Source organism: Trachemys scripta, chromosome 3 (genome assembly GCF_013100865.1).
Source record: "Trachemys scripta elegans isolate TJP31775 chromosome 3, CAS_Tse_1.0, whole genome shotgun sequence".
Taxonomy (NCBI): Eukaryota; Metazoa; Chordata; order Testudines; family Emydidae; genus Trachemys; species Trachemys scripta.
Genome location: NC_048300.1, coordinates 108,492,682 through 108,516,461, shown reverse-complemented (window position 1 = coordinate 108,516,461; position 23,780 = coordinate 108,492,682). Strand labels below are relative to the sequence as shown.

The 23,780-nt window shown below is 40.8% G+C and overlaps 1 protein-coding gene across 1 annotated transcript in view; it reads left to right on the top strand.

Annotated features, from left to right (window-relative positions):
- LAMA2 (laminin subunit alpha 2) overlaps positions 1–23,780 on the top strand; it is a 450,699-nt gene that overhangs the window by 219,796 nt on the left and 207,123 nt on the right. The window contains exon 13 of the mRNA XM_034766884.1: positions 23,399–23,500. Within this exon, the coding sequence (XP_034622775.1) occupies positions 23,399–23,500 (102 nt within the window). The remainder of the gene's footprint in view (positions 1–23,398; positions 23,501–23,780) is intronic.

Sequence of the window (23,780 nt, the reverse complement as noted above, 5' to 3'; positions counted from 1 at the left end):
ATATGATAGCAGAAACACATGCACTATCTCCCTTTTCTTTTATGATTGCAAGGAGCCCCTTCCCCCCATTCATGATTGCTTACCATCCCTGTGGTGATGACAGCAACTATTTATGTGGAAAAGTACTGTTAACTAATATTTATGCATCTTCTCTATCTCCTCATAAAATGCAGCAGCTGGAAACAAGGAGAGTCAGTGCCATGTGACCAGCGATTGCCCCATAGATCACCAGAGGTCCACGGACCGTGTTTTGGGAATCATTACACTAACATTGATACTGCTTTTATATAAATTCAGTTTCATGATTCATTTCAACTTTCCTAACAGGAACAATTTACAATACTATAGGTTAGATAAAAACAAGTAGGTGAGGTAAAAGAGATAAGTGTGTCCAAAAGGAGCAGCATCCTTAAAATTGAAGATGAATTGAGAAGGATTTTGAGTAAGACAAAGGCAAGTGTGTAGGATGCTGATGGTTTTTTTTTTTTTTTTTTGTCAAGTCATCCTCTGCCTGGATAGGTTTCAAGAAAAACAGTTATTTAACTTGCGTGGGAATGAATTTAAAATTAAAAGTGTCTAAAGCTGCATAAATATTTGTACCACCCAAGAGAGTGTGAGAATAGCGGCAGTCTACATCCTGGTGGATAGTCAGTGCTTTCATGCCCTGCTTTGAACTCTTAGCAGAAACTCCATAATGTCGGGGGGGCCTGCCTTTGCAGAGCAGAAACTCCTGTTTTCTTAGAAAACAGCAAATAATAACACACTAACAGTCTGTATCCTGAGGAGACACCTGTGATTTATGGTACATGTCCAAACTAGAAGGAAGTCATAGAAACACATAAATTAGGAGGACATACAGGTCCTTTTTTCCTCAATACAAATTATATTACATGATTGTAATAGACAGAATCTTCTCAAAAACAATGAGGAGTCCAGTGACACCTTAAAGACTAACAGATTTATTTGGGCATAAACTTTTATGGGTTAAAAAAACACTTCTTCAGATGCATGGAGTGAAAATTACAGATGCAGGCATAAATATATTGACACATGAAGAGAAGGGGAGTTATCATACAAGTGGAGAACCAGTGTGGACAGGGCCAATTCAGTTAGGGTGGCTGTGGTCCACTTCCAATAATTGAGGAGGAGGTGTCAATACTAAGAGAGGGAAAATTGCTTTTGTAGTGAACCAGCCACTCCCAGTCTCTATTCAAGCCCAAATTAATGGTGTTAAATTTGCAAATGAATTGTAGCTCTGCAGTTTCTCTTTGAAGTCTTTTTTGAAGTTTTTTTTGGAAGAAGTATGGCTACTTTTAAACCTGTTATAAAATGTCCAGGGAGATTGAAGTGTTCTCCTACTGGCTTTTGTATGTTACTGATGTCTGATTTGTGTCCATTTATTCTTTTACATAGACTGTCCAGTTTGGCCAATGTACATGGCAGAGGGGCATTGCTGGCACATGATGGCATATATCACATTAGTAGATGTGCAGGTGAATGAGACCCTGATGGTGTGGCTTATGTGGTTGGGTCCTCTGATGGTGTCACTAGAGTAGATATAGGGACAGAGTAGGCAATGGGGTTTGTTACAGGGATTGTTTCCTGGGTTAGTGTTTCTGTGGTGTGTAGTTGCTGGTGAGTATTTGCTTCAGGTTGGGGGGCTGTCGGTAAGTGAGGAGTGGCCTGCCTCCCAAGTTCTGTGAGAGTGCAGGATCATTTTCCAGGATCAATTGTAGATCTCTTGTAGGAAGTGGATCTCCTGTGCGGTCTGGTCCAGGCTGAGGTTGATGGTGGGGTGGAAGTTGTTGAAATCCAGGTGGAATTCAAGGGCCTGCTTCCTGTGCATCCATATGATGAAGATGTCATCAGTGTAGCGCAAGTAGAGGAGGGGCACTAGGGGATGAGAGCTGAGGAAGTGTTGTTCTAAGTCAGCCATAAAAATGTTGGCATACTATGGGGCCATGCGGGTTCCCAAAGCAGTGCCGCTGACTTGAAGATATACATTGTCCCCAAATCTGAAATGGTTGTGGGTGAGGACAAAGTCACAAAGTTCAGTCACCAGGTGTGCCATGGCCTCATCAGGGATACTGTTCCTGACGGTTTGTAGTCCATTCTCATGTGGAATGTTGGTGTAAAGAGCTTCTACATCCATGGTGGCCAGGATGGTGTTTTAAGGAATATCACCAATGCATTGTAGTTTCCTCAGGAAGTCGGTGGTGTTTCAAAGATAGCTAGGAGTGCTGGTAACGTAGGTTCCGAGGAGAAAGTCTAAATAGCCAGATAATCCTGCTGTAAGAGTGCCAGTGCCTGAGATGACGGGGCATTCAGGGTTTCCAGGTTTATGGATCTTGGGTAGCAGATAGAATACCCCTGGTCAGGGCTCTAGGGGTGTGTCTGTGTAGATCTGTTCCTGTGCTATAGCAGGGAGATTCTTGAGCAGATGGTGTAGTTTATTTTGGTACTCCTCAGTGGGATTGGAAGATAGGGGCCTATAGAATGAGGTGTCAGAGAGTTCCCAGGCAGCCTCCTGTTCATAATCCGACCTGTTCATGATGACTACAGCACCTCCTTTGTCAGCCTTTTTAATTATAATGTCAGAGTTGTTTCTGAGGCAGTGGATGGTGCGTTCTGTACGGCTAAGGTTATGGGGCAAGTGATCCTGTTTGTTCACAATTTCGGCTTGTGCACATCTGCGGAAGCACTCTATGTAGAAGTGCAGTCTGTCATTTTGACCGTCAGGAGGAGTCCACACAGAATTCTTCTTTTTGCAGTGTTGGTCGGAGGGTTCCTGAGGGTCAGTGCACTGTTCAGTGGTGTGTTGAAAATATTCCTTGAGTCGGAGATGGTGAAAATTGGCTTCCAGATCACTGCAAAACTGTATCATGTTCGTGGGGGAGGTGGTGCGGAAAGAGAGTCCCCGAGATAGGACAGACTCTTCCACCGGGCTAAGTGTGTGGTTGGATAGATTATCAATATTTGTTGGTGAGTTAAGGGTACCATTGTCGTAGCTCCTATGGCATGTAGGAGTTTAGATAGTTTACTGTCCTTTTTCCTCTGTAGAGAAGTAAAGTATTATTTTAATGTCTCATTTTTGTAAAGTCCAGCCACGTGGAAGTTTGTGTGGAAGGTTGGTTTTGTATGAGAGTCTCCAGTTTTGAGAGCTCATTCTTGAGCTTCTCCTGTCTGCTGTACAGGATGCTGATCAGGTGGTTCCTCAGTTTCTTTGAGAGTTTGTGGCACAATCTCTCACTATAGTCAGTGTAGTATGTCGATTGCAATGGAGTTTTTACCTTCAGTCCATTTGGTATGATGTCCATCTGTTTGCACTTGAAAAGGAAGATGTCTGTTTGTATCTGCACGAGTTTTTTCATGAGGTTGATGGATTTCCACTTCATACGGCTAAATTCAGTGCCTTGCATGGTATCAAGTATCAGGGGGTAGCCGTGTTACTCTGTATTCATAAAAACAACAATAATCTTCTCAGCAACTGACATCATATGCCATTTCATAAGCCATATTGCACAAGCCCACAGTAGGAAAATATTGCATTCTTAGGTATCAATGATAAGCAGAAGTGACAATTTATGTTGGCCAACAACAAAATAATCTCATTATCTCCTGATCAGTGTAACCACTGCAGAACAGATTTCTTTTTGTTGTGGTGGTGTTTTGGGTTGTTTATTTTAAATGAAATATTAGTAATAAATTGACATTAAAGGTAAGAGACGCAAACAAACAAAAGCCAGGAAATTCACAGAGATAGATTATCCTTACAACGCCTCGGGGATTTCATATGTTCAACTCCCATTAGTGTGAATGGGAGTTACAATTATAATTTCTCCCATATATAGAAACAAAAATATAGCCTTATTTAGGGCTAATAAGGCATCCCTATCTCACTCTCCCTTGTGTCTAGAAATCAGTTCAGTCATCCTCACTATCTCTTTCCCTTTTATTTCCCCTCTAGAAATAAACAGTTTTTTCTACATTGAATTCCTACATTCGATCTAAGAAAAATAAATGTAAGGAATTCCTCTAATGAACCATATTGTTGCAATGCAGGGTAGCTGCTATAAAGTAACTATACTCTGCAAGGATTTTCAAAGAAAGCCTTTTTTTTTTTTAAGGTGATATTTATCACATTTTTTTTAAAAGCATGAATGGCTGCTTCTATATTTGTAGTTAGGCATATTTCCTACACATAATTTATAGAGACTAACACAAGCCAAGATTTGTTTATATATACTATACAAATTTTCCCTGGAAGATATCCTGCATGTCAAATTATCTTCTTGGAGGACAGGGATACAGTGGAGCAAGTGGTTTGTCTACTCAGTAATTTTTAATTGTGTTTTAACATGTTAACTTATACAGTTGAGTTTTATCTACACTAGACTTTACAAACATTTGTTCCTCATGTAAAATGACTATTAAAATTCCCAGCATTTCTACACTGGGAAAATGTACCATATTAACTGACACATGTTTTAACTTGCACAGTGTTAAACAGGATTTTTGTGCTTAATGCAGAACAAAAACAGATGTGCTCAAATGTGTTAGCCAGTCCTGGGTTAGTATAGTCAGAGGAAAGCTATAGTGCACACAAGCTCAGAAAAAGTGGCCATAAATTTATTTATGACAGATGATTGGCGGTAGGAGCAAAGTAACTCAAAAAGTTGGTAGTTCAAGCTGAAAAGCGTATATGGTCAGAGCATCTGAGTCCTGATTCACTGATGCCCCTTAACAGCTCCTGCTCTCAGAGATCTCATAGACCTCTGGTAGGATTTAAATTTGGGGCTTTCCTAGAAATCCCAGGAGAGGGCTGAGGTGGTAATACTGCATAGGGGGATTAATTTATACTCTGAAACAGCTTTCCTGAATTTGAACCATCAGCAACTTGTTCAGTTAACTTTTTTAAAGAGTTGAAGTGTACAATATCGAAATTTAACTTTTTCATCTCAGAACTAGTGTCAGTGAGTTATGGTAAATGGTGACATGTTTTTCACCTTTTATGTTTGTTTAATATTTTACTGTTTATTTTTACTGCTTATTTCTTTTGATGTATGGCCCTTAGAAGTCTCCATGATACATAGTGAGGTTCTAAATAAGAATATATTTAATAAAAGCGAGTCACTGAGATGCAAAGTTCTGGACTTCTCAGAGTCCTATGTGGTGTTGTAGGGAGGAGTGGAACCTGCCTTAAAATTGGTGGCTCTCTTCTTACAAAACCTCCCACTTCATTTTTAAGGAAAAACATATTTAAAGCTAACATAGGGAACTTCTAAGCTAACGTAGGGAACTTCTAATGGACAATGTATATTCTCTGTCAGAGTAATTTACAAGATGGATGCTGTAGTTACATGAGTCTTGTCAACTGGAAACATTAATCATAATAAATAATAATTTATATTTATGCATTCCTTTTAATGAATGATCCCCAAGTTCAAACTATGATATATAGTCACGAATCACTTCTGCAGCCATTTTGGGGTTGGTATGCAGCAGCATGTAGCAATATTACAAAACAGCTTAGAGCAAGGAGATAAGAATAACCATTTCCAATTATCTAATTCCCTTCTGTACAGTTAAGTACTATAATTATTATGTATTTATACTGCAGTCATGGCTAGGAGCTCCAATCATGAACCATTGTGCTCAGTGCTGTACGGACACAGATCAAAATATGGTCCCTGCCCCCAAAAAGCTTACAATCTAAGTAGGTAAAATGTAGTAACTCAAAATGGAATTTAGTCAGTATTTGCATTTACTCATGCAAAAACTGACTTTACCTCTCTGCTAAACATGATTGTTTGGGACCTTGGTTTCACATTTCATGCATAACATGTATATATTGAGTGCCCCCAAAGGCAATAACAAGGCTGAGGACAATATGTACCATCAAAGGTGCTATTTTTACCCATCTTTTAAACTGTTGTTGACCCTAGAGACAGTCACTATTTGTTTCATTAGCCCCTGGGCTTTTTTTGTTTCATTTTTATGAGAGATGGAAAAGTCAGAGCTTGCAGTGGGATGGCTTCATGCAAGGAACCTACAGAAATACAGGCTTCCTTAAGTTTTGAAAAAAATATATGCATATTTTTGGCTTTAGCCAGAATCTTCATGCAGGAATACAGGGATTGTGGGTCAGCTCTTGTCATTTGAAACAGGGGAGTTGGATGTAGATACAGACATTCTTATTCTTATTTTATTTTAATATTACAGGAAGGCATTAATTGATCTATCGGCCATAAATTGGCCATTTGACGTCTATGGCTCAGGAACCGATAACTAAACGTTTGGTCAGTGAGATTTAGAATTGTTTTCAGTTATATATCTGTTGGCAGTTTCAAGACCAGCAGTAAAGTTGTGGGTAGTTGTCATTTGGAAATGCTTGCTGAGGATATACTATTTGGAACCAAAGATGGGACTCAGAGTGCATAACAAAATTGCTGAGTTTGATTTGCATCACCATTGGTTGTCTGTAACCTCTCCATCACTAAAAAAAAAAAAAAGTGGTACTTTATCCAGCCCACTCCACCCCCACTAAATTATTGTTCATTAAGGGAATAGCAGCTGTTGCAGAAATCTACTCAGCAGCTGGTGAGCTTGTATTAGGTTTTTTTTTGCAGTTTAACTACATTCAGACAGGGAATAGGGGTTTGGATAATATTTGTAATTCTGATGAAGCACTTAGTAGATTTTTAATAGCCCTTCATGATGAGGGCCTGGCATATTCTATAGCAGGGTCACATCTGTTGGCATTTTTTTGCCAGACTGAGTGGCTTCCAAAGTCTAATTCAGACTATTTGTTACCACGGTACTAGAGGATGTGAGTATATTGTACCTGAATTATCTCCACTACACCAATATTGGCATAATATATGGTTTAGTTTGGATTTTAGGAACAAGTTTGAGGCCTTGATCTAACTGCAAACAATGTGTGAGAGAAGTTTTTATTTTTAGTTATATGCAAAGCAGCTAATGATAAGGGGTATAATGGTGATCTTACACTACGTATTTCAAGAGATTGTCATTGGCAGAGAGGATCTTTGTTCCAGGGAATAGGCTGATGAGATGGACTGGAATCCCTACTCCCAAAAAGAGAATATGGTAATGAGAAGCAGGAGTGGTGGCAGTGCTTTGTACATTCATAGTACATGCATTTACAGAAAGATGCACATTTTCAGTACCCAACAAACAGTATGGGGTTTGATAATGCCACCCTTATGTAACCCATGCTTCTGTCATGGTTCCTTTGAAACAGAAGTAGTCAGTTTTGTTTTTTGCCAGAAGAGTGGAGCAGCTCTCCAGCTAGTCTGGGGTGAGTAGGTAAACAAAGGGCAAAAAGTTCACAAACTCTCGAAGCATGTTTAAGAGGGCATCTCCAAGAGTGGAGGCCAATTCCAGTCCCAAGTATGTCAGAAAAAAGGGCTCCAAACTTAGTTCAGCAAGATCCAGAGGGAGGCATACTGGACGGGAGGGGAAGATCACTACCCTGAGGACTGATGCTTAAGGCCTGCTTTTTGACTAATTGCAAGAATATGCTGGACCCAAACTTAATTAGGGATTCCCTGTTAGGAATTGTTGTTGTTAGATGTTTAAGAATACTGTATTGTGTGTGTTTTATGTGTGTCTGGGTAGGGTTGCCAACTTTTTACTTGCACAAAACTGAACACCCTTGCCCCTCCTCCGAGGGCATGCACCTCCTCCGAGGCTCCTGCTCACTCCACCCCCCATCCCCCGTTGCTCGCTCCCCCCACCCTCATTCACGCGTTCATTTTCACCGGGCTGATCACTGGGGGATCAGGGCTGGGACAGGGATTTGGGGCATGTAGGGGGCAGTGAAGGCTCCACCTGGGGGTGTGGGCTCTGGGGTGGGACTCAGGATGAGGGGTTTGGGGTGCAGAAGGGTGCTCCAGGCTGGGACCTAGTGGTTCTAGGGTAGGAGGGGGCTCAGGGCTGGGGCAAGTGGTCGGGGCATGGGAGCAGGTCAGGGGTGCAGGCTCCTGGTGGCGCTTACCTCAGGCAGCTTCCGGAGGCAGCAGCATGTTTCCCCTCCAGCTTCTACGCGGAGGTGCAGCCAGGCTGCTCTGCGCGCTGCCCTGTCTGCAGGTGCTGCCCCTGCAGCTCCCATTGGTCGCAGCTCCTGATCAATGCAAGCTGCAAGCTGGTCCTTGGGGAGGGGGCAGTGTGTGGAGGCCCCTAGCTGCCTGTAGGAGCTGGAGGGCGGGACATGCCACTGCTTCTGGGAGCCACGCGAAGCCACGGAAGGCAGGGAACCTGCCTTAGCTGCACTGCGCCGCTGACCGGACTTTTAATGGCCCTATCAGTGGTGTTGACCAGAGCTGCCAGGGTCTCTTTTCTACCAGGTGCTCTGGTCGAAAACCACCTGGCAACCTATGTATAGGGGGTGGGGGAGAGAGAGGGAGCGTGGAGCTGCTGCTCAAAAATCTTGAGTTAATTCAGACAGACCCAGAGAGAGACAGCCATGCTGGAAGCGAGGTGAAAATCTCTGCCCTAAGAGTTAATGCTCATCGGTCTGCTTTTGCTAATTGCAGCAAAGGATAACCACAAAGAGAAGATTCAGAGTAGCAGCCGTGTTGCATCCGAAGAAGTGGGCTGTAGTCCACGAAAGCTTATGCTCTAATAAATTTGTTAGTCTCTAAGGTGTCACAAAGAGAAGGGTACCGGCACATTCAAAGAACTGAGTGCTTGCTGCTAGTTCAACTCAGTGTGGCCACATTAATGTCAAATCAGTTGTTTATCTTCTAAATGTCTGGGATTTATGGACTGTATAGCATCTGGTACTGAAGAAATCTGTGTGTTTGATATTATTATTATTTATTTGTTTTTGTTTTATTTTCACAGTATTTGCTGTATTGCTGTAATGATAAGATTGTGTTTAGATTTATGAGGAGTCTTAGTTAATCAAACCTACTAGGGTTTGGTCTAGCTGCTCCTCTGGACAGAGGGGTAGCCAGGCCAAATCTGACTGAGTGAGGGGTGTTGTGACCTGATGCACAGGGTTGTGGAGCCTCTGAGATCTGGAAAATGGCTGGCCAGGCCAAACCTGAGGGGCATTGTAATCCCATGCAACAGGCCACAACGCCCAGTGAGGGGAGCTGGACCCCACTCTGTGGGACTGGAGCGACCGCTGCAGGGTGAGGGCACTCTCCAATCTATCCTTCTCCCCTGCCTAGGTTCTCTGCTCCCCGCCAGGGAGGGAGAATTGTGTTTGTCTAGGGCCCCATAACCCATCTAGACCTTCCTGTTACCCACTGGTGGGTCGGGACTCTTGGGAAACTGCTATAATACATGTTCCGTTCCACTGATTTCAATGGCACTACTTGCAGAGAAAGTTATTACTCATCAGGAATAAAGGTGGCAGAATGGAGACCATAGTACTCAGGACAGAGAAAATGGTGTCTTACAAATCCTCTCTTCCTAATGAATGAAATATTGTACTCAGATGGTAAAAAAAAATCCTCTCCAAGTTCCATTATATCATTGTACATTTTGATGCTATACAAAATGTGTATTATATACAATAAATTGTTGAACTTTATTTAGACAAGTGAGTCTTTTTTATTTCCAATGAATGATGTAGTCTGATTCATTCAAGAGTAACAGGTAATATTTATACAGTATTTCAATAAAAGTGAGATTGGGCTGGATTTATATGTATAATTTAGCAAATCCTCAGATAATAAGCTTTTTATTGTATTACTTAATCTTTTCCATTGAAAGATTTCTCATTATGGCAGATATATTGAATTGAAAGAAAGATGTAAGACAGATTTTTAATTAATGTGTATTGCATGTGACAATCTGTTCCAAATGTAAGGTGCCCAATTGATACAAGAATTTTGATAGTCTTGTTCAAGACCCCATGTCTCAATTCTCACAGCTGCAAGGAAACTTATAATCCTCAAGAAAATACATTTCAAAGGGTGACTGAACTATAAAAGTGAGGGGCAAAACCACCTCAAGTTATCGCTCCCTATCCATCTCTCTTTCACCTAAGAAAATAAAAGAAACAGCCTATAGGCTTTGGGAGCAGATCCTGACCTGAAATTTGGTCAGCAGTGTTACTCGGAACCTGTGGTAAGAATTTCACCTTGAACCAAGTCTAGTCTAAGTTGAGTACTAGGACCCATTTTATCTTTATTTTTCGTGGGACCATTTCTGACTTTTAGTGCCTTATACTCACTTAAAACCTATTTCTTTGTAGTTAAATAAACTAGTTTTATTCTTGGAGCAAAAGTAATCCAGTGTTGTGAGCAGTGTGGGTAAATCCATTTACGGTAACAGACTGTTGTATATTGATTCCCTAAGAGGGGCAATGGACCTAATATATCTGGATTGTCCAGGAGAAGGCTAGACAGTGAAAAATGTATGTTTTGGGGGGGAAATCCAGGACTGAGAGTGTGTTGGGGTCACCTTGCAAGTAGTAACCAAGGCTGCTGAAAGCTAGAGTGTGGCTGGTGTTTGCTAACAGGATGCTGGGGGCACAGTTGCTGGACCAGGGCTGTGGCTATACACAGACACTCAGGGTGTAACCTGCATGCTGTTTGGTTGTTTGTGAGGAACCCAGGTTGGACTCATCAGCAAAGCATTTTGAGGCACCCCAGGTTGCAGGACAGGTGTGAGACAGCCCCTCATTGGTCTGGATTGCACCCCAGAGTGCCATACATGCCATTAAGGGTGATTAGGTCTAATTGCCAAACAATGGAGCAGCCATCATAGGGACATTATCTGAAATGGTCTGGCTGGCTACCTGGGGGAAAAAAAACAGTCTCTGGCTAAAAGAAGACTTCACATGTAGGCTCTATAAGAAAATCCATTGAGATATGTGGTAATTGGGTAAAGAATGTAAATTGGGTCTGTTCTGTTCCTGCAACTCAAAGGGAAGCCCATCTAGATGAGCTCGTAATGAACCACAAGATTAAATGAGTTTAGATATGAGTGTCAGCTGTTTGTTGTTTTGAAATAATTTTCTTTAATGTTTTGTTCTGTTTGCTAATAAACTCATTTGTTTTAAGAAGGCTGCTGTTCACTATATCACTATGTACTGAACACCTGTGTCTCTTCCCTTCAGGAGTCTGTGATGATTCCCAAAGGGAAGAAACACAGGTGTCTCGTCAGACCTGCACAGTAATAAGCTAGCATAGACAGGGTGTTGCATGCAGATCCTGGTCTAACGGGGAAAATTGCGACTTTTCACCCTCAGATAGGGTCAGGGCATGAGACCTAAAGTTTGAAGGAGAGCACTCAGAGAGACTAGAAAGGAGACAGAGGTGCAGCTATCCCTGTAACTCTGACAGCAATCTTTAGCAAACGTTATATACATTTAAAACACACACATTAAAAGGTTTTAACATATGGTGCATCGCTTTCACATCTTTCTACAGAAAGATGTTTCAGGTCAGTTCTATAAAGTTTCCTTTGTTGCTGGCAGTGAAAATGAACTAGGAAGACACAAAAGAAATCCCAAAACCTCTCAGTAAAAGCACCAATATAGTAATGTTGAATATAAAATGTACGTACCTTGCCCATGAGTGCAGTGGTGCATTTAGTAGTAAAACTCCTGCCTCAGAATGGATTTCTTTCTGAGAGGCTTTAATCTCTGACCTAATCCAAGAGAGCATGATACTTTAAAAAGCAGAAAGAAATTACTGCAGGGAAGTGGACTCATGCTATGTATTCAGGGATTTCACTACTTACAGTACAAGGCTTTAGAAATGCAATGAAAACACTCTGGGGTAGAAGTGCATACTGGCAGAAGGGTGGACAAAATGACCCAACAGGTCTTTTCCATTTCTAATATCAGTGATTCCATGACTATTACACATGCATTCCATTGGTATTGGTGCCATTACACAGATATAAAATATAATGAATGAGAGATATCAAATAAGCTACTAAAATATCGGTGTTCACTTTTACTGACACGGACCCCAACCTCTATTTTTGTCACAGCCACGGCCAAATTGCTCCTTTGTTTTAGACAATCAGAAACCAGATTAGTCATCAAAGCAGAGTTTACATGTGTTTTTTCAATGGTTAGAGATATTATTTAACAATTTGTATCCATTAGCAAGATTTAAAAGTTTGACTAGATAACACATTTCGTATGGCATACTTAGACTATGTAAGAAGCACTGTATTTCTGCTACCATCAATATATTAATAGGAAGAATGTTCTAGTCAAGAGTTTCTACAAATTACTTCCAGCAAACCAATGTTTGGAAGGTGTCCCACACCAACCATCTGACACTAACTGAGCATGCTAAGAGGAAATGTTGCTAATTAAGATTTTTTCCCCCTTCATGCCTATGAACTTCCCATCATTTGTCATGATCCCAAATTCTGACACCTGACAACTTGTTCAGTACTCTGTGGGTTCTGTCAGCATACTAGTGTCAGTATCTGCCACTAGATTTTCTTTACACAAAATGCTGGGAGATACTGAAACCACATTATATACAATCCACCTTATTTGGATTGTCTCACTTTCATCCACTCTTCAGATATGTATTTATTTTTAAGTCATAAGTATTAGCAAATATAGAGACATCTGATGCCAGTACAGCAGTGGTTGCAATGAGGAAGAAATCCCCACAAAAATAATAGCACTTAGAGTGTTCCATAGGCTGTTTACTCAGTCAATAATTGACTGGCACCTATGCTATAGTGACTGGGTTTGACAAGTGGTGACTGGACAGCATGCCATCTTAACAGATGGATGTAAGTACAAAGAGTTTATATATGTGCCTCAGATGGGTTTACTGAGCGCAGGATTCACAGATGGGACTGTCCGAACATCTGTTTGTCATGAGTTTACTTGTTATGTTTAAGGCAACGTTCCATCATTAATCTAGCTCAGGTCTGGATTAACATTTTTTTAAAAAACAAAAACCAAAAACAGACTGCAAACTCCTAAGGAAATTTAGTTTGATATGGTTGATTCAATCTCAGTGTTGCATTTGGTGTGCATGTATGTGGAGTGGGGGCAGGGACAAGAAAAAAATTCCAGTGGGGTCCTCAATGTTTTAGATCTATTCAAGTTGCATTTTGTTAGGAAAGAGAGTAACTAGTCTCCACTATCTTAGATAGGACTTGAATTTAAGTAGCATACATAAACTTTGCCAAGAGTTTGTATTAATGCTTCAGATAAAGGAGACAGCAGTAATGCCAGGCTTTGTTTGAATAACTGTATAGTTCCGATTCACTTTTTTCTCACCGTTTAGAGTTTTTGCCTCCTATAAATGTTTTTCTTAGGAAGGTAGCCTATAAATATTTTTCTTAGGAAGGTAGTCTTTATATTGTGCAATGGAATCCACCTCCAATCACCACCAATCGGTCTGTTGGGTGTAATAACAGTGCACAACAAAAGACATTTCCAGCCCTTAGTCTTATACAGGCTTACTATTTAGGTATATGCTGAATACTTAATAATTCTATATCTTCACAATCGGAATTGTACATTAAAATCACCTAGATTCATTCAAAATAATACTCCAGAACAGTCATTGGAACAGCCAGAAACTGTGTTCTTAAGGAATACACTTCCATAGTGTAGATTGTAGACCTACTTCCTGGTCCTGAAGCTTTTGTCAAATCTGTCAGTGGTTTTCTACAAGATAAACTACTCAACAGACTAATTTGAGATGAATAACAATTACCATTTAGTAGCCACCTTCAGTTTACCTGAACATATCTCTTTGATCAACAAATCAGACTGGAAATCTCATGAGTTCAGGAAGTCAAAGGATTTCCATTACTTTTTTTTTTAAACCATGTCAGAAATACTATGCTATACACTCATATTTTAATATTTCACTTCCACCCCCATAGGCAGGCCTGGAAGTTCAGGCAGTTCAGAGGTACAATTAACTTCAATAGTGATTTTGTTCAGGGTGGGTATTCATTTTATCAGAACTAGTTCTACCATACCAAGGTTCTATGGTAGGGAGGGTAAACATCAATTATAAAGAACATCACTGAGAACACATCTCCTCTGTTCTACTCAAAAGATTTTCATGGCAAATCTAGATACAAGTTTCTCACAAAACTCATTAAATAAGCCTTTTTACACAGTGCACATAGATACTAGATAAAGGACAATAGCTTCAAGAATTCACAAGACCCCTGAATGTTTTTCTGCTTCCCAGGGGTGAAAGTAAAAAAAACACTGTTTCTTCTTCTGCTTTTCTCTTCTCTTTTTGAATGAATGTAGAAGGCAACTGTCAACCTAAGAGAATGATATCGTCTATTCACAGAGAAGGAACAGCAAATCAGAGTTCCCACACAATACCTCTTATGTGCCTTGACCATGTCCCTAAGGATAGTCTAGTTCAGTGGTTCTCAACTCGTGGCCCACTTGCGGCCCAATCAGCACACAGCTGCAGCTCATAGACATCCTCAGGGACGTAACTAGAGTGGAGTGGGAGGGGCACCTGCACCCGGTGCAGAGCTGACAGGGGGTGGGTGGGATGCAAAAATGGAGCGGCACTGGATCGGGCCAAGCATCAGCTCCTCTTCCCCCACCTTTCCCCCTGGCAGAATCAGGCCCAGCAGCATTGGCAGGAGGCCAGGTTGCTCAATGCCCCCTGCAGGATCGCTGGTCCAATGACGCTGGATGGAGTGGCAATAGGACTACAATGGGGTCTTACTGTGAAAGACGTTCCATCCTGTTTTTTGCTAAAATGCAGATTTGCCTTGTCTCCCTCAAGGACCTTGTTTATTATTTATATGTAAATGAGATAAACACACATTTCTTTGTTTAAGTTCTGCTTGACCAGTCCTGCCTAATCTGGGCTATGTGGGTTTGAACACACATCATTCAGGGGAATTCATAACTTTATATATAATGTTGCTACATGCATTTCTCCATATTGTTGATTGGTGAGTTATTAGTTTTCAAAAGATATCTCACAAGGCATATTTTGTACAAAGATTATTACAATAGTATTAATATAGAATCATAGAACTAGAAGGGACCTCGAGAGGTCATCTAGTCCAGTCCCCTGCACTCAAGGCAGGACTAAGTATTATCTAGACCATCCCTGACTGGTGTTAGTCCAACTTGCTCTTACAAATCCCCAATGATGGAGATTCCACAACGTCCCTAGGCAATTTATTCCAGTGCTTATCCACTCTGACAGTTAGGAAGTTTTTCCTAATGTCCAACCTAAACCACCTTTGCTGCAGTTTAAGCCCATTGCTTCTTGTCCTATCCCCAGAGGTTAAGAAGAACATTTTTTTCCCCTCCTCTTTCTAACAACCTTTTATGTACCTGAAAAACCGTTATCATGTCCCCTCTCGGACTTCTTTTCTCCAGACTAAACAAACCCATTTTTTTTCCAATCTTCCCTCATGGGTCATGTTTTCTAGACCTTTAATCATTTTTCTTGCTCTTCTCTGGACTTTCTCCAATTTGTCCACATCTTTCCTGAAATGCGGCACCCTGAACTGGACACAGTACTCCAGTTGAGGCCTAATCAGTGCAGAGTAGAGCGGAAAAATTACTTCTCGTGTCTTGCTTACAATACTCCTGCTAATACATCCCAGAATGATGTTTGCTTTTTTTGCCACAGCATTACACCGTTGACTCATATTTAGCTTGTGTTCCACTATGACCCCCAGATCCCTTTCCATAGTACTCCTTCCTAGGCAGTCATTTCCCATTTTGTATGTGTGCAACTGATTTGTTCCTTCCTAAGTGGAGTACTTTGCATTTGTCCTTATTGAATTTCATACTATTTACTTCAGATTATTTCTCCAGTTTGTCCAGATCATTTTGAATTTTAATCCTATCCTCCAAAGCACTTGCAACCACTCCCAGCTTGGTATCATCTGCAAACTTTATAAGTGTACTCTCTCTGCCATTATCTAAATAATTGATGAAGATATTGAACAGAACTGGACCCAGAACCGATCCCTGTGGGACCCCACTCATTATACCCTTCCAGTATGACTGGTAACCACGGATAACTACTCTCTGAGAATGATTTTTCAACCAGTTATGCACCCACCTTATAGTAGCTCCATCTAGGTTACATTTCCCTACTTTGTTTATGAGAAGGTCATGCGAGACAGTATCAAAAGCCTTACTAAAGTCAAGATATACCACATCTACCGCCCCCCCTAGCATCCACAAGGCTTGTTACCCTGTCAAAGAAAGCTATCTTGACAAATCCATGCTGACTGTTATTTATCACCTTATTATCTTCTAGGTATTTGCAGATTGATTGCTTAATTGCTCCATTGTCTTTCCGGGTACAGAAGTTAAGCTGACTGATCTATAGGAGTGCATTTGGTCACAGCTTTCAATCACTGGCCTTTTGATAGTGGGGGGACTGTACTGAAATTGTCTTCTCCCCCAACATTCCTACACACCACCTCAAAAATCCTATAAAACAGTTTGGAGTCCTGGTCCATATTTACCAACAAGGGCCCTCCTCCCCCATTCATTATATTTATCTTCAGGTTTGGTAGTGTTTGCATTAGTTGTATCATGCATGGTAAAGTTTCACATTTAAGTACACAAATATCACAGGAAAATTGAAGTTACCAAGCTGGCTCCAACCAGTGGTCTACCTCAGGTCCACTGAACAGGTTTTCTGTTTAAATAATATCCCAAATCCTACTTTCCATCTGTATTTCATAATTAGGCAAAACCCCTATTGACTTCAATGGCATTGATGGAAGTTTAATGATTAAAATACTAGACAGAAAATAAAAATATCACTTAGAATGTTATTCTATGAAATGTTAAAATATTTTATCTTTAATAGTTACTCTTAAAATCATTGTTGCCTTAGCTAACTAAAATGTGTCATATCAGTATTTGCCGTATTCCCTATATTATTAAAGGCAAAATTGTGGGATCCAGAGTTGTCCTACTTTGTGTTCAGGCTTGTATACATTCAGATATTTTTGAATAACATTAGATTCAAAAAGTTTATTATTCTACTGAGGTATTTCTTTTTCACTTGCTCTGACTTGAAGGTGTAGTTAGAAATAGTAGGGCTCTCCTTCTAAAACTCCAGGTCAATAACGAAATATTCTCAGCTAAAAAAAAAAAGTATCAAAAGGATAAAAATATATCAAAGATATGGACAGAAGAGAAAACCGAGGAGAGTATAAACTTAAAACATTAGCTCCATAGGTCATAAATATGGAAGATAGGACACCTCTATTTAAAATTTTTTAGTTTATGGATCAAAATTCGGTGTCACTCATTTTTTCATGAATGAATGATACTAAATAACTGCAGATTTCAGAGTGGGAGCTGTGTTAGTCTGGATCAGCAAAAACAACGAGGAGTCCTTGTGGCACCATAGAGACTAACAAATTTATTTGGGCATAAGCTTTCATGGCCTAGAGCCCACTTCATCAGATTTCTACAGTATTTCTTAACATTTGTTTACAGAGTGAGACTGTCTGAAACATTAAACAGTCACACAAAAAGTATTTTTCAGTTGCAATATAACTTAGGGCATGATCCTGCAACCTGCTGAGCAATTCCTGGGAGTGCTGAGCACTCTATTTATCTTGAATTCAGTGCGATTTTAGTGAGCTTGCAGGATGGAGCCTTAACTCATCATCTGGCACAGACAGAAGAGGAAAGATTATGGGGTTCTTTTGTAGAAAAGTTTTCTTCTTGCTTAATCATTCCCTTCTCTATTCCCCTTTCTTATTCTTCCTCGATTTTTTTCCCCAGAAGATACTTTGTGATCTCACAGCTATACTACCTTTAGCATTACCATACATATGGGAAAATCTGTCTGCCTCATTAAATCCCTGATGCAGTGTGTTGCATATGTACCATATTATTACTGGTGACATCAGGTTATATTGCACAATAATTGTAAAGTTACTTGTAAACATGTTGTTTCTTCCCCTCCAGGCTGAATTAAGACAAGTGCACATGGAAAGGAGATTCTTGTGTTTTTGTTTTATTTTAATTGGCTGAACTTGATACTCATGATAATGAAAGACTTGCAGTACTAGCTACCTTCAGGCTCAGTGTGGACTGGTGCTGTGCAGTCTTTTTCTACAGAGCTAAGGTACAGCACCTGAAGGCTGACTAGTTTCATTCCTCTTATTTCTGTCCTTGAATCACTCTTCAGCAAAGACTGGAAATCGTGTCAAATCATACTAACCTGTGATATGTACTATTGATATGCATATAGTACCCAATACTTGGCAACATTTGGAAGATATAAGGAGAGAAATAAGGATGCTTCTTTTTACTTCTGTTGATATCCATGGAGATATATATAAGAGCTTTTTTGCAGGGATGTAGTGGGAATAGTGAAAATGTTGCTAAAATACTTGTTCTAACCATGGCTTCTAACTTGTTGGGATCCCTATGGTTCTATTCTGTTATCCCTCCTGTTCGGTATGTATGTAGAGTATTGTTGCTGAGGGAGAAAATGAGATGATACAATATGCAGTGCTAGGAATATGTGGATGGCACTTGGTTGTACATCTTCTTTTGTTGAATCTGGCTTCTCTAGTCTTCTCTGTTAACAGTGTGTAACACAGAACATATGAATGGCCATACTGGGTCAGACCCAAGGTCCATCTAGCCCAGTATCCTGTCTTCCGATGCCCCAAAGGGAATGAACAGAGCAGGTAATCATCAAGTGATCCATTCCCTGTCACTCATTCTCAGCCTCTGGCAAACAGAGGCTAGGGACACCATAGATAGGGCTATGTTTATGCCAGATAAGATAGAAGTCATTCTGCTGTGTAGGGAGAAATGGGGAAGTCTTGCTCCATCATTTGTTTTATCTGCATTCTCTGATGGACCCCAGTTAATCAAAACTCTTAACTTTAAGAGTGTGAGTAGTTCCATTCATGCTTACATGGTTTTCTAGATCATGGCCATAGTTGCAGCAATTTGTCATGCCTATTGTCATCTAGGTTTCCTCAGGAAGCTGTGGCCCTTCCACTCAGATGCAGACTTTGCTACCAGAGCTGGTCAGAAAATTTTGAAATTTCATGAAAAATGGTGATAAGAATTCTGTGGGGAAAAAAATACCAAAAAATTCTTACCAATTTTTTAAGCAGCGGTGCTTGCCTCAATGATCTGTGTGTTTGTCACCATCAAGATAGACTATGACATTGTGCTATAGTTGGCGTTAAAAAGACCTCAGAAGATGACCCTTGAAAGAGGACTTAGATTCTTCAGATGATGCAGAGTGCAGCAGTTCTGCTGACTGTTGGGTTGGGTTTATATGAGTATTTTTCACTAGTACTCCATGCCATGCTTAGTTTGTACCTGGTTGAAAGCACTTGCAGACCCAGAAAATAAAATTTCCACAGCTCAAGCTGGGTCTTGGAGGGGCACACATTTCAGCCCTGCCTGGGGGTGGGGCATGTGGAATTCCTTCTGATTGGCGGTTTTCACCAATTCTCTCCCCTCAGGAGCCAAACTCATTTCACAGGAGAGGAGGAAGGAGCCCCAACAGTTGCTGGAGGAGCAGAGGTGATGCACAGGTGGGGGGTGGAGCAGGGTCAGAACAGATGTGGGGTCAGAATTGATAGGGGGCATGGGTCAGAACTGATGGTGAGCCGGGAAGCAGAACAGATGTGGGGGTAAAATTGATAGGGGGGATGGACAGGCAGGTGTGATAATGCTCTCATTTCTGCAGAAAATGATAGGGCCCTCCCACTTCTTTCAGGCAACTTTAAGTGCTGGCTCTATGCTCTTCTCAACCTTTCTGTTCATTTCCACATACAATTTAAAAAGTGTTGGTTGCAAAATATTTAGAATCCCTAATGGTCTAGGATCCAAATTTGTGAGAAATTTCCTACCATCCTGTGTCCTGCTGCAGAAGTTAAGATCTGCTGTGTTTCTCCTGCTGACTGGATCTGGAACTTAATTGTTTAAGATCAGTGGTAGGTCATTCTCGGTTGAGAGTAATCGATAGGAGGATGGGAGCAGGTGTGGCCTAGCAAAGCTATAAATGTAGAGGACTCATGAGAGCAGAGAAAGCCCATGACAGAGTGAGTGAGAGATTGCATAGCAACTGAGTGAGCTGTTAAGGTAAGGAGGGTTTAACTGTAGGGAGAGGAGTCCGAAAGATTTAACAATTAGAAAGGCACCAAATTCCCAAGAAAAGTAATTGATGGACTAAAGAGATCCCAATACATTTCACAAACATCCTCTAAACTTAGGCTGAATAAAAAAGCAGATAGAATACCAGAGTGGGGGCTACCCAATTTATTGCACTTAGTGCAATATGTATGATTACCTGCCTTGCAGGCAGATGGTGTATGTGTGCATGCAACTCAAAGCCCTCAGAGACAGAGAATGGGCTCTGAAAGCAAAGGGAGACAGAAAGGTACACAGAAGACATATAGCAGTCCCACCTCCTGTCCAACAGCCCTGTACTATTAAGAAGGATGAAAGTCTGGGACAGGAGACCATGAAGCTGGAGTGGAGGGAAATGATCCCATAGTTGGGAAGCATCTTTTAGATAATGTCATGGTATCCTCTCGCATTGAGGATATCCCTGTTGGGGGGTGAGGAGATGGGATTCTAATTATTAGGAAGATGCAGGCAATAGTAGTGGAGGAGCCAATTTTTAGAAATACAGATAGTTGGATTTGTGATGATCAGGAGAACCACATGGTAAATTGCTTGCCAGGTAAGAAGATAGCAGAATTGGCCTGTTCTGTATACTTCCCCCTGAGGCCCTGGTATGGGCCATGGTCAGAGAGAGGATACTGGGCTAGATGGACCTGGTCATACTCAATATGAGAATTCTTATGTTCTTATGATGCATATTTGTTTATGCAGCACAGTGATGGTAGGACTACAGTTCATGAATTTAAACTGATAGCCTCAAAGTGACTATTTTATGTCATGAAATTTTAAATGTGTTATTAAATTGCCCAGATGCTATGATGGTAGTTCATAAAGATACCAGAATAAAAAACAGAACTGCCCTTCCTAAATGAAGATATTTGATATCAGACAAAGACAAGACCACCACATTCGTTTTTACCCATGACTTCAATTGTAACTAAACCTAGGTTGCAACAGAGGAAGGCTAGTACATTCAAAAACAATGGCAAATGTAAGCGATAACTTCTATCATATTGTGAGACTTCAGTTGTACTGTTAACCACTTCAGTATTGCATAGAATACCAGGTAAAATACACTTCCAGAGCTGACCAAAGTACCTTGTAAGTGCCACTTTGAAACATTAGAGAGACATGGTGGGTGAGGTAATATCTTTTATTGGACCAACTTCTGTTGGTGAGAGAGACAACATTAGTTGGTCCAATAAAAGGTATTATCTCATCCACATTTTCTCTCTAGTATCCTGGGACCAAAATGCAGCTACAGCAACACTACATACAACTTTGAAACATTGGCGTTCCTCTGCTACCATTATGGTGGCATTTAAAGAAACTCTTCTAACTTTTCTAGCTGTGGTGGCACTATGCGTGGAAGGGGTGACCACTGAGAATTTATATTGCATTCATGTGTTCATTATCTGTGCTAGCTGAAAAGGGACGGGTCAACTAAAGAAAATAAGAACTGACCTCATTCAGACCCTTTCTGAGATTAACTAGACAACTAGACAAAATAAGAACTGATCTGATTTAGACCCTTTCTGAGGTTGAAAAAAGCTTGACTATCTTTGCTTTCCTATTGCTTTTCATTCTCCTAAATCAGGGCTGCCCAGAGGATTCAGGGGGCCTGGGGCAAAGCAATTTCGGGGGCCCCTTCCAGAAAAAAAAGTTGCAATACTATAGAATGCTATATTCTTGGGGGGGGGCTCTGCAGGGCCCGAGGCCTGGGGCAAATTGTCCCACTTGCTCCCCCCGGGCGGCCCTGTCCTAAATCCCTTCAGACTCAGTCAGGACTATTAGCAGAAATGCCAAAGCACTGCATTAGAGGCTGGGTTTTTTTAGGTGTTTTTGGTGTCACCAGAGGCTGGAGGTAGTTTTGTAGACCAAACTGGTCTGGATAACATTTGCATACATATCCAAACTTTTGGTTGCTAATGAATCCTGGGAGCCTCTTGTAGTTTTCACATGGCTACTAACTATACAGCCTAAATCCACAGATTTTTATACTTCCATATGTGATCTAAAATAGGCTGATGGATCTTAAATAAGGAGATTGATTTTTTTTTTCCCCCTTCTTTTTTAATACAGTGCACAGGAAAATATGAGCGTCCTTTGCTTTCTGTTACACGTGTGCAAACACGCTGTGTAAAACATCCAGTATGATGAATGATAGAATACAGCACATTGTTCCCTTGGATCAGCCTTGAGAATAACCATACTGTTCTTCCTGCAGACTGCTCTGTGGTCAGCAACATGGATTGGAAGGGCAGGGAGTTTGCTGTTGTAGGTTGTTCATCTCCGAGGATATGTTACAATGGAATACAAAACAGAGACTTTTTCATATTAAAAAAAAACAGTTTTTTTTACAGTGTTTTGATGCAATAAGCAAAGAAAAACTGCTGTATTTGCAGTGAATTCAGTCATTCATGACGGCAGTTTTGATTCCTGTCCTAAAAATGATCTATATGCGTTGTGATTTTTCTCCGGAAGGTTATTGTCAGGGCCCTGAATTTGGGTGCAAAAACAGACTAGGAAAAATATACTGAAATGACATGATATGACCTGAGGTTATTAGCCTCTTATTATGGAGAATGACTCAGGCTGAGATAAAGAACCATAGCATTCCTTTGTTTGACTGCATGAGGACAGATTATTACAGTCTTCTATTTTAGGTTACAAGTGATACGAAAGCAAAACTCTTTTTCCTTTATGCCAGTTTGCCTTATGGGTATATTTTGCATCAGAATAGGAGCTGCTGTATCCATTATTAATTATTATTATTGTTGCTTATTATTTGTATTATGGTAGTGCCTAGCAGTTCTAGTCCTGGATCAGGGGGACCCTGTTATGTGAGGTGTTGTACAAAAGGCCGATTGGTTGATTCTTAAGAAGGCAAGGACCAAATGTGGGCCAAAGTAGCTGAAACACATTCGGAACCTATCTTTGAAACAGCCCTTAGCCTTCTACAGTGCAGAGTGAAGGGAGATGTATTTGCACAGATTTCAAAGCTGTTTCTGAGGAACTGCTGCTGCTTGGTTTTACTGCATTTGGAGTGATTTGCAACCTTTACCTGGCATGGGGGAAAATATTAGTAGGTGAGAGTGAGTCCACTCATGCTTGGGGCAGGGAGGGAATGGTTCATAAGGACTTCCCGCTTGAGGCACTAGATCATCCACATCTCCTTTCACAACACTGGAAGTCCGTTTCCTGGAAATATTGTCATAGGAAAAGAGTAACCCGTAATGGTTAAAGGCACGTTTCCTATCATGTAATAAGCATCATTCTGCTTTATTGTAGATACCAGCTGCTGGAGGGCATCTAAAATTTACCATCTCCTATGACCTCACAGGGCAGGAAGAAGCTGTTCAAACAATACTGCAGTCTGATATCATCATAGAGGTAAAGTATTTCCATTTCCAGCAACTGACTTTTGTCCATCTCTTCTGTGAACACTGAAGGGTAGTAGTATCCAAAAGTGAGCAGGCGAAACTGACATGTAAAAGTGTGTCTGCAGCCAATTTACAGCAATAAATAAGGATCAGAGCTTAATGACTTAAAACTGGGTAGGCAAGACTAAGTACCTCTACTAATGTTAGAAAATATTGTAGACTACATTTGTAATGATGAGCAAGAAAAATGAAGAAATATAATACATTTGTTGATTGAAATAGCATTTGCA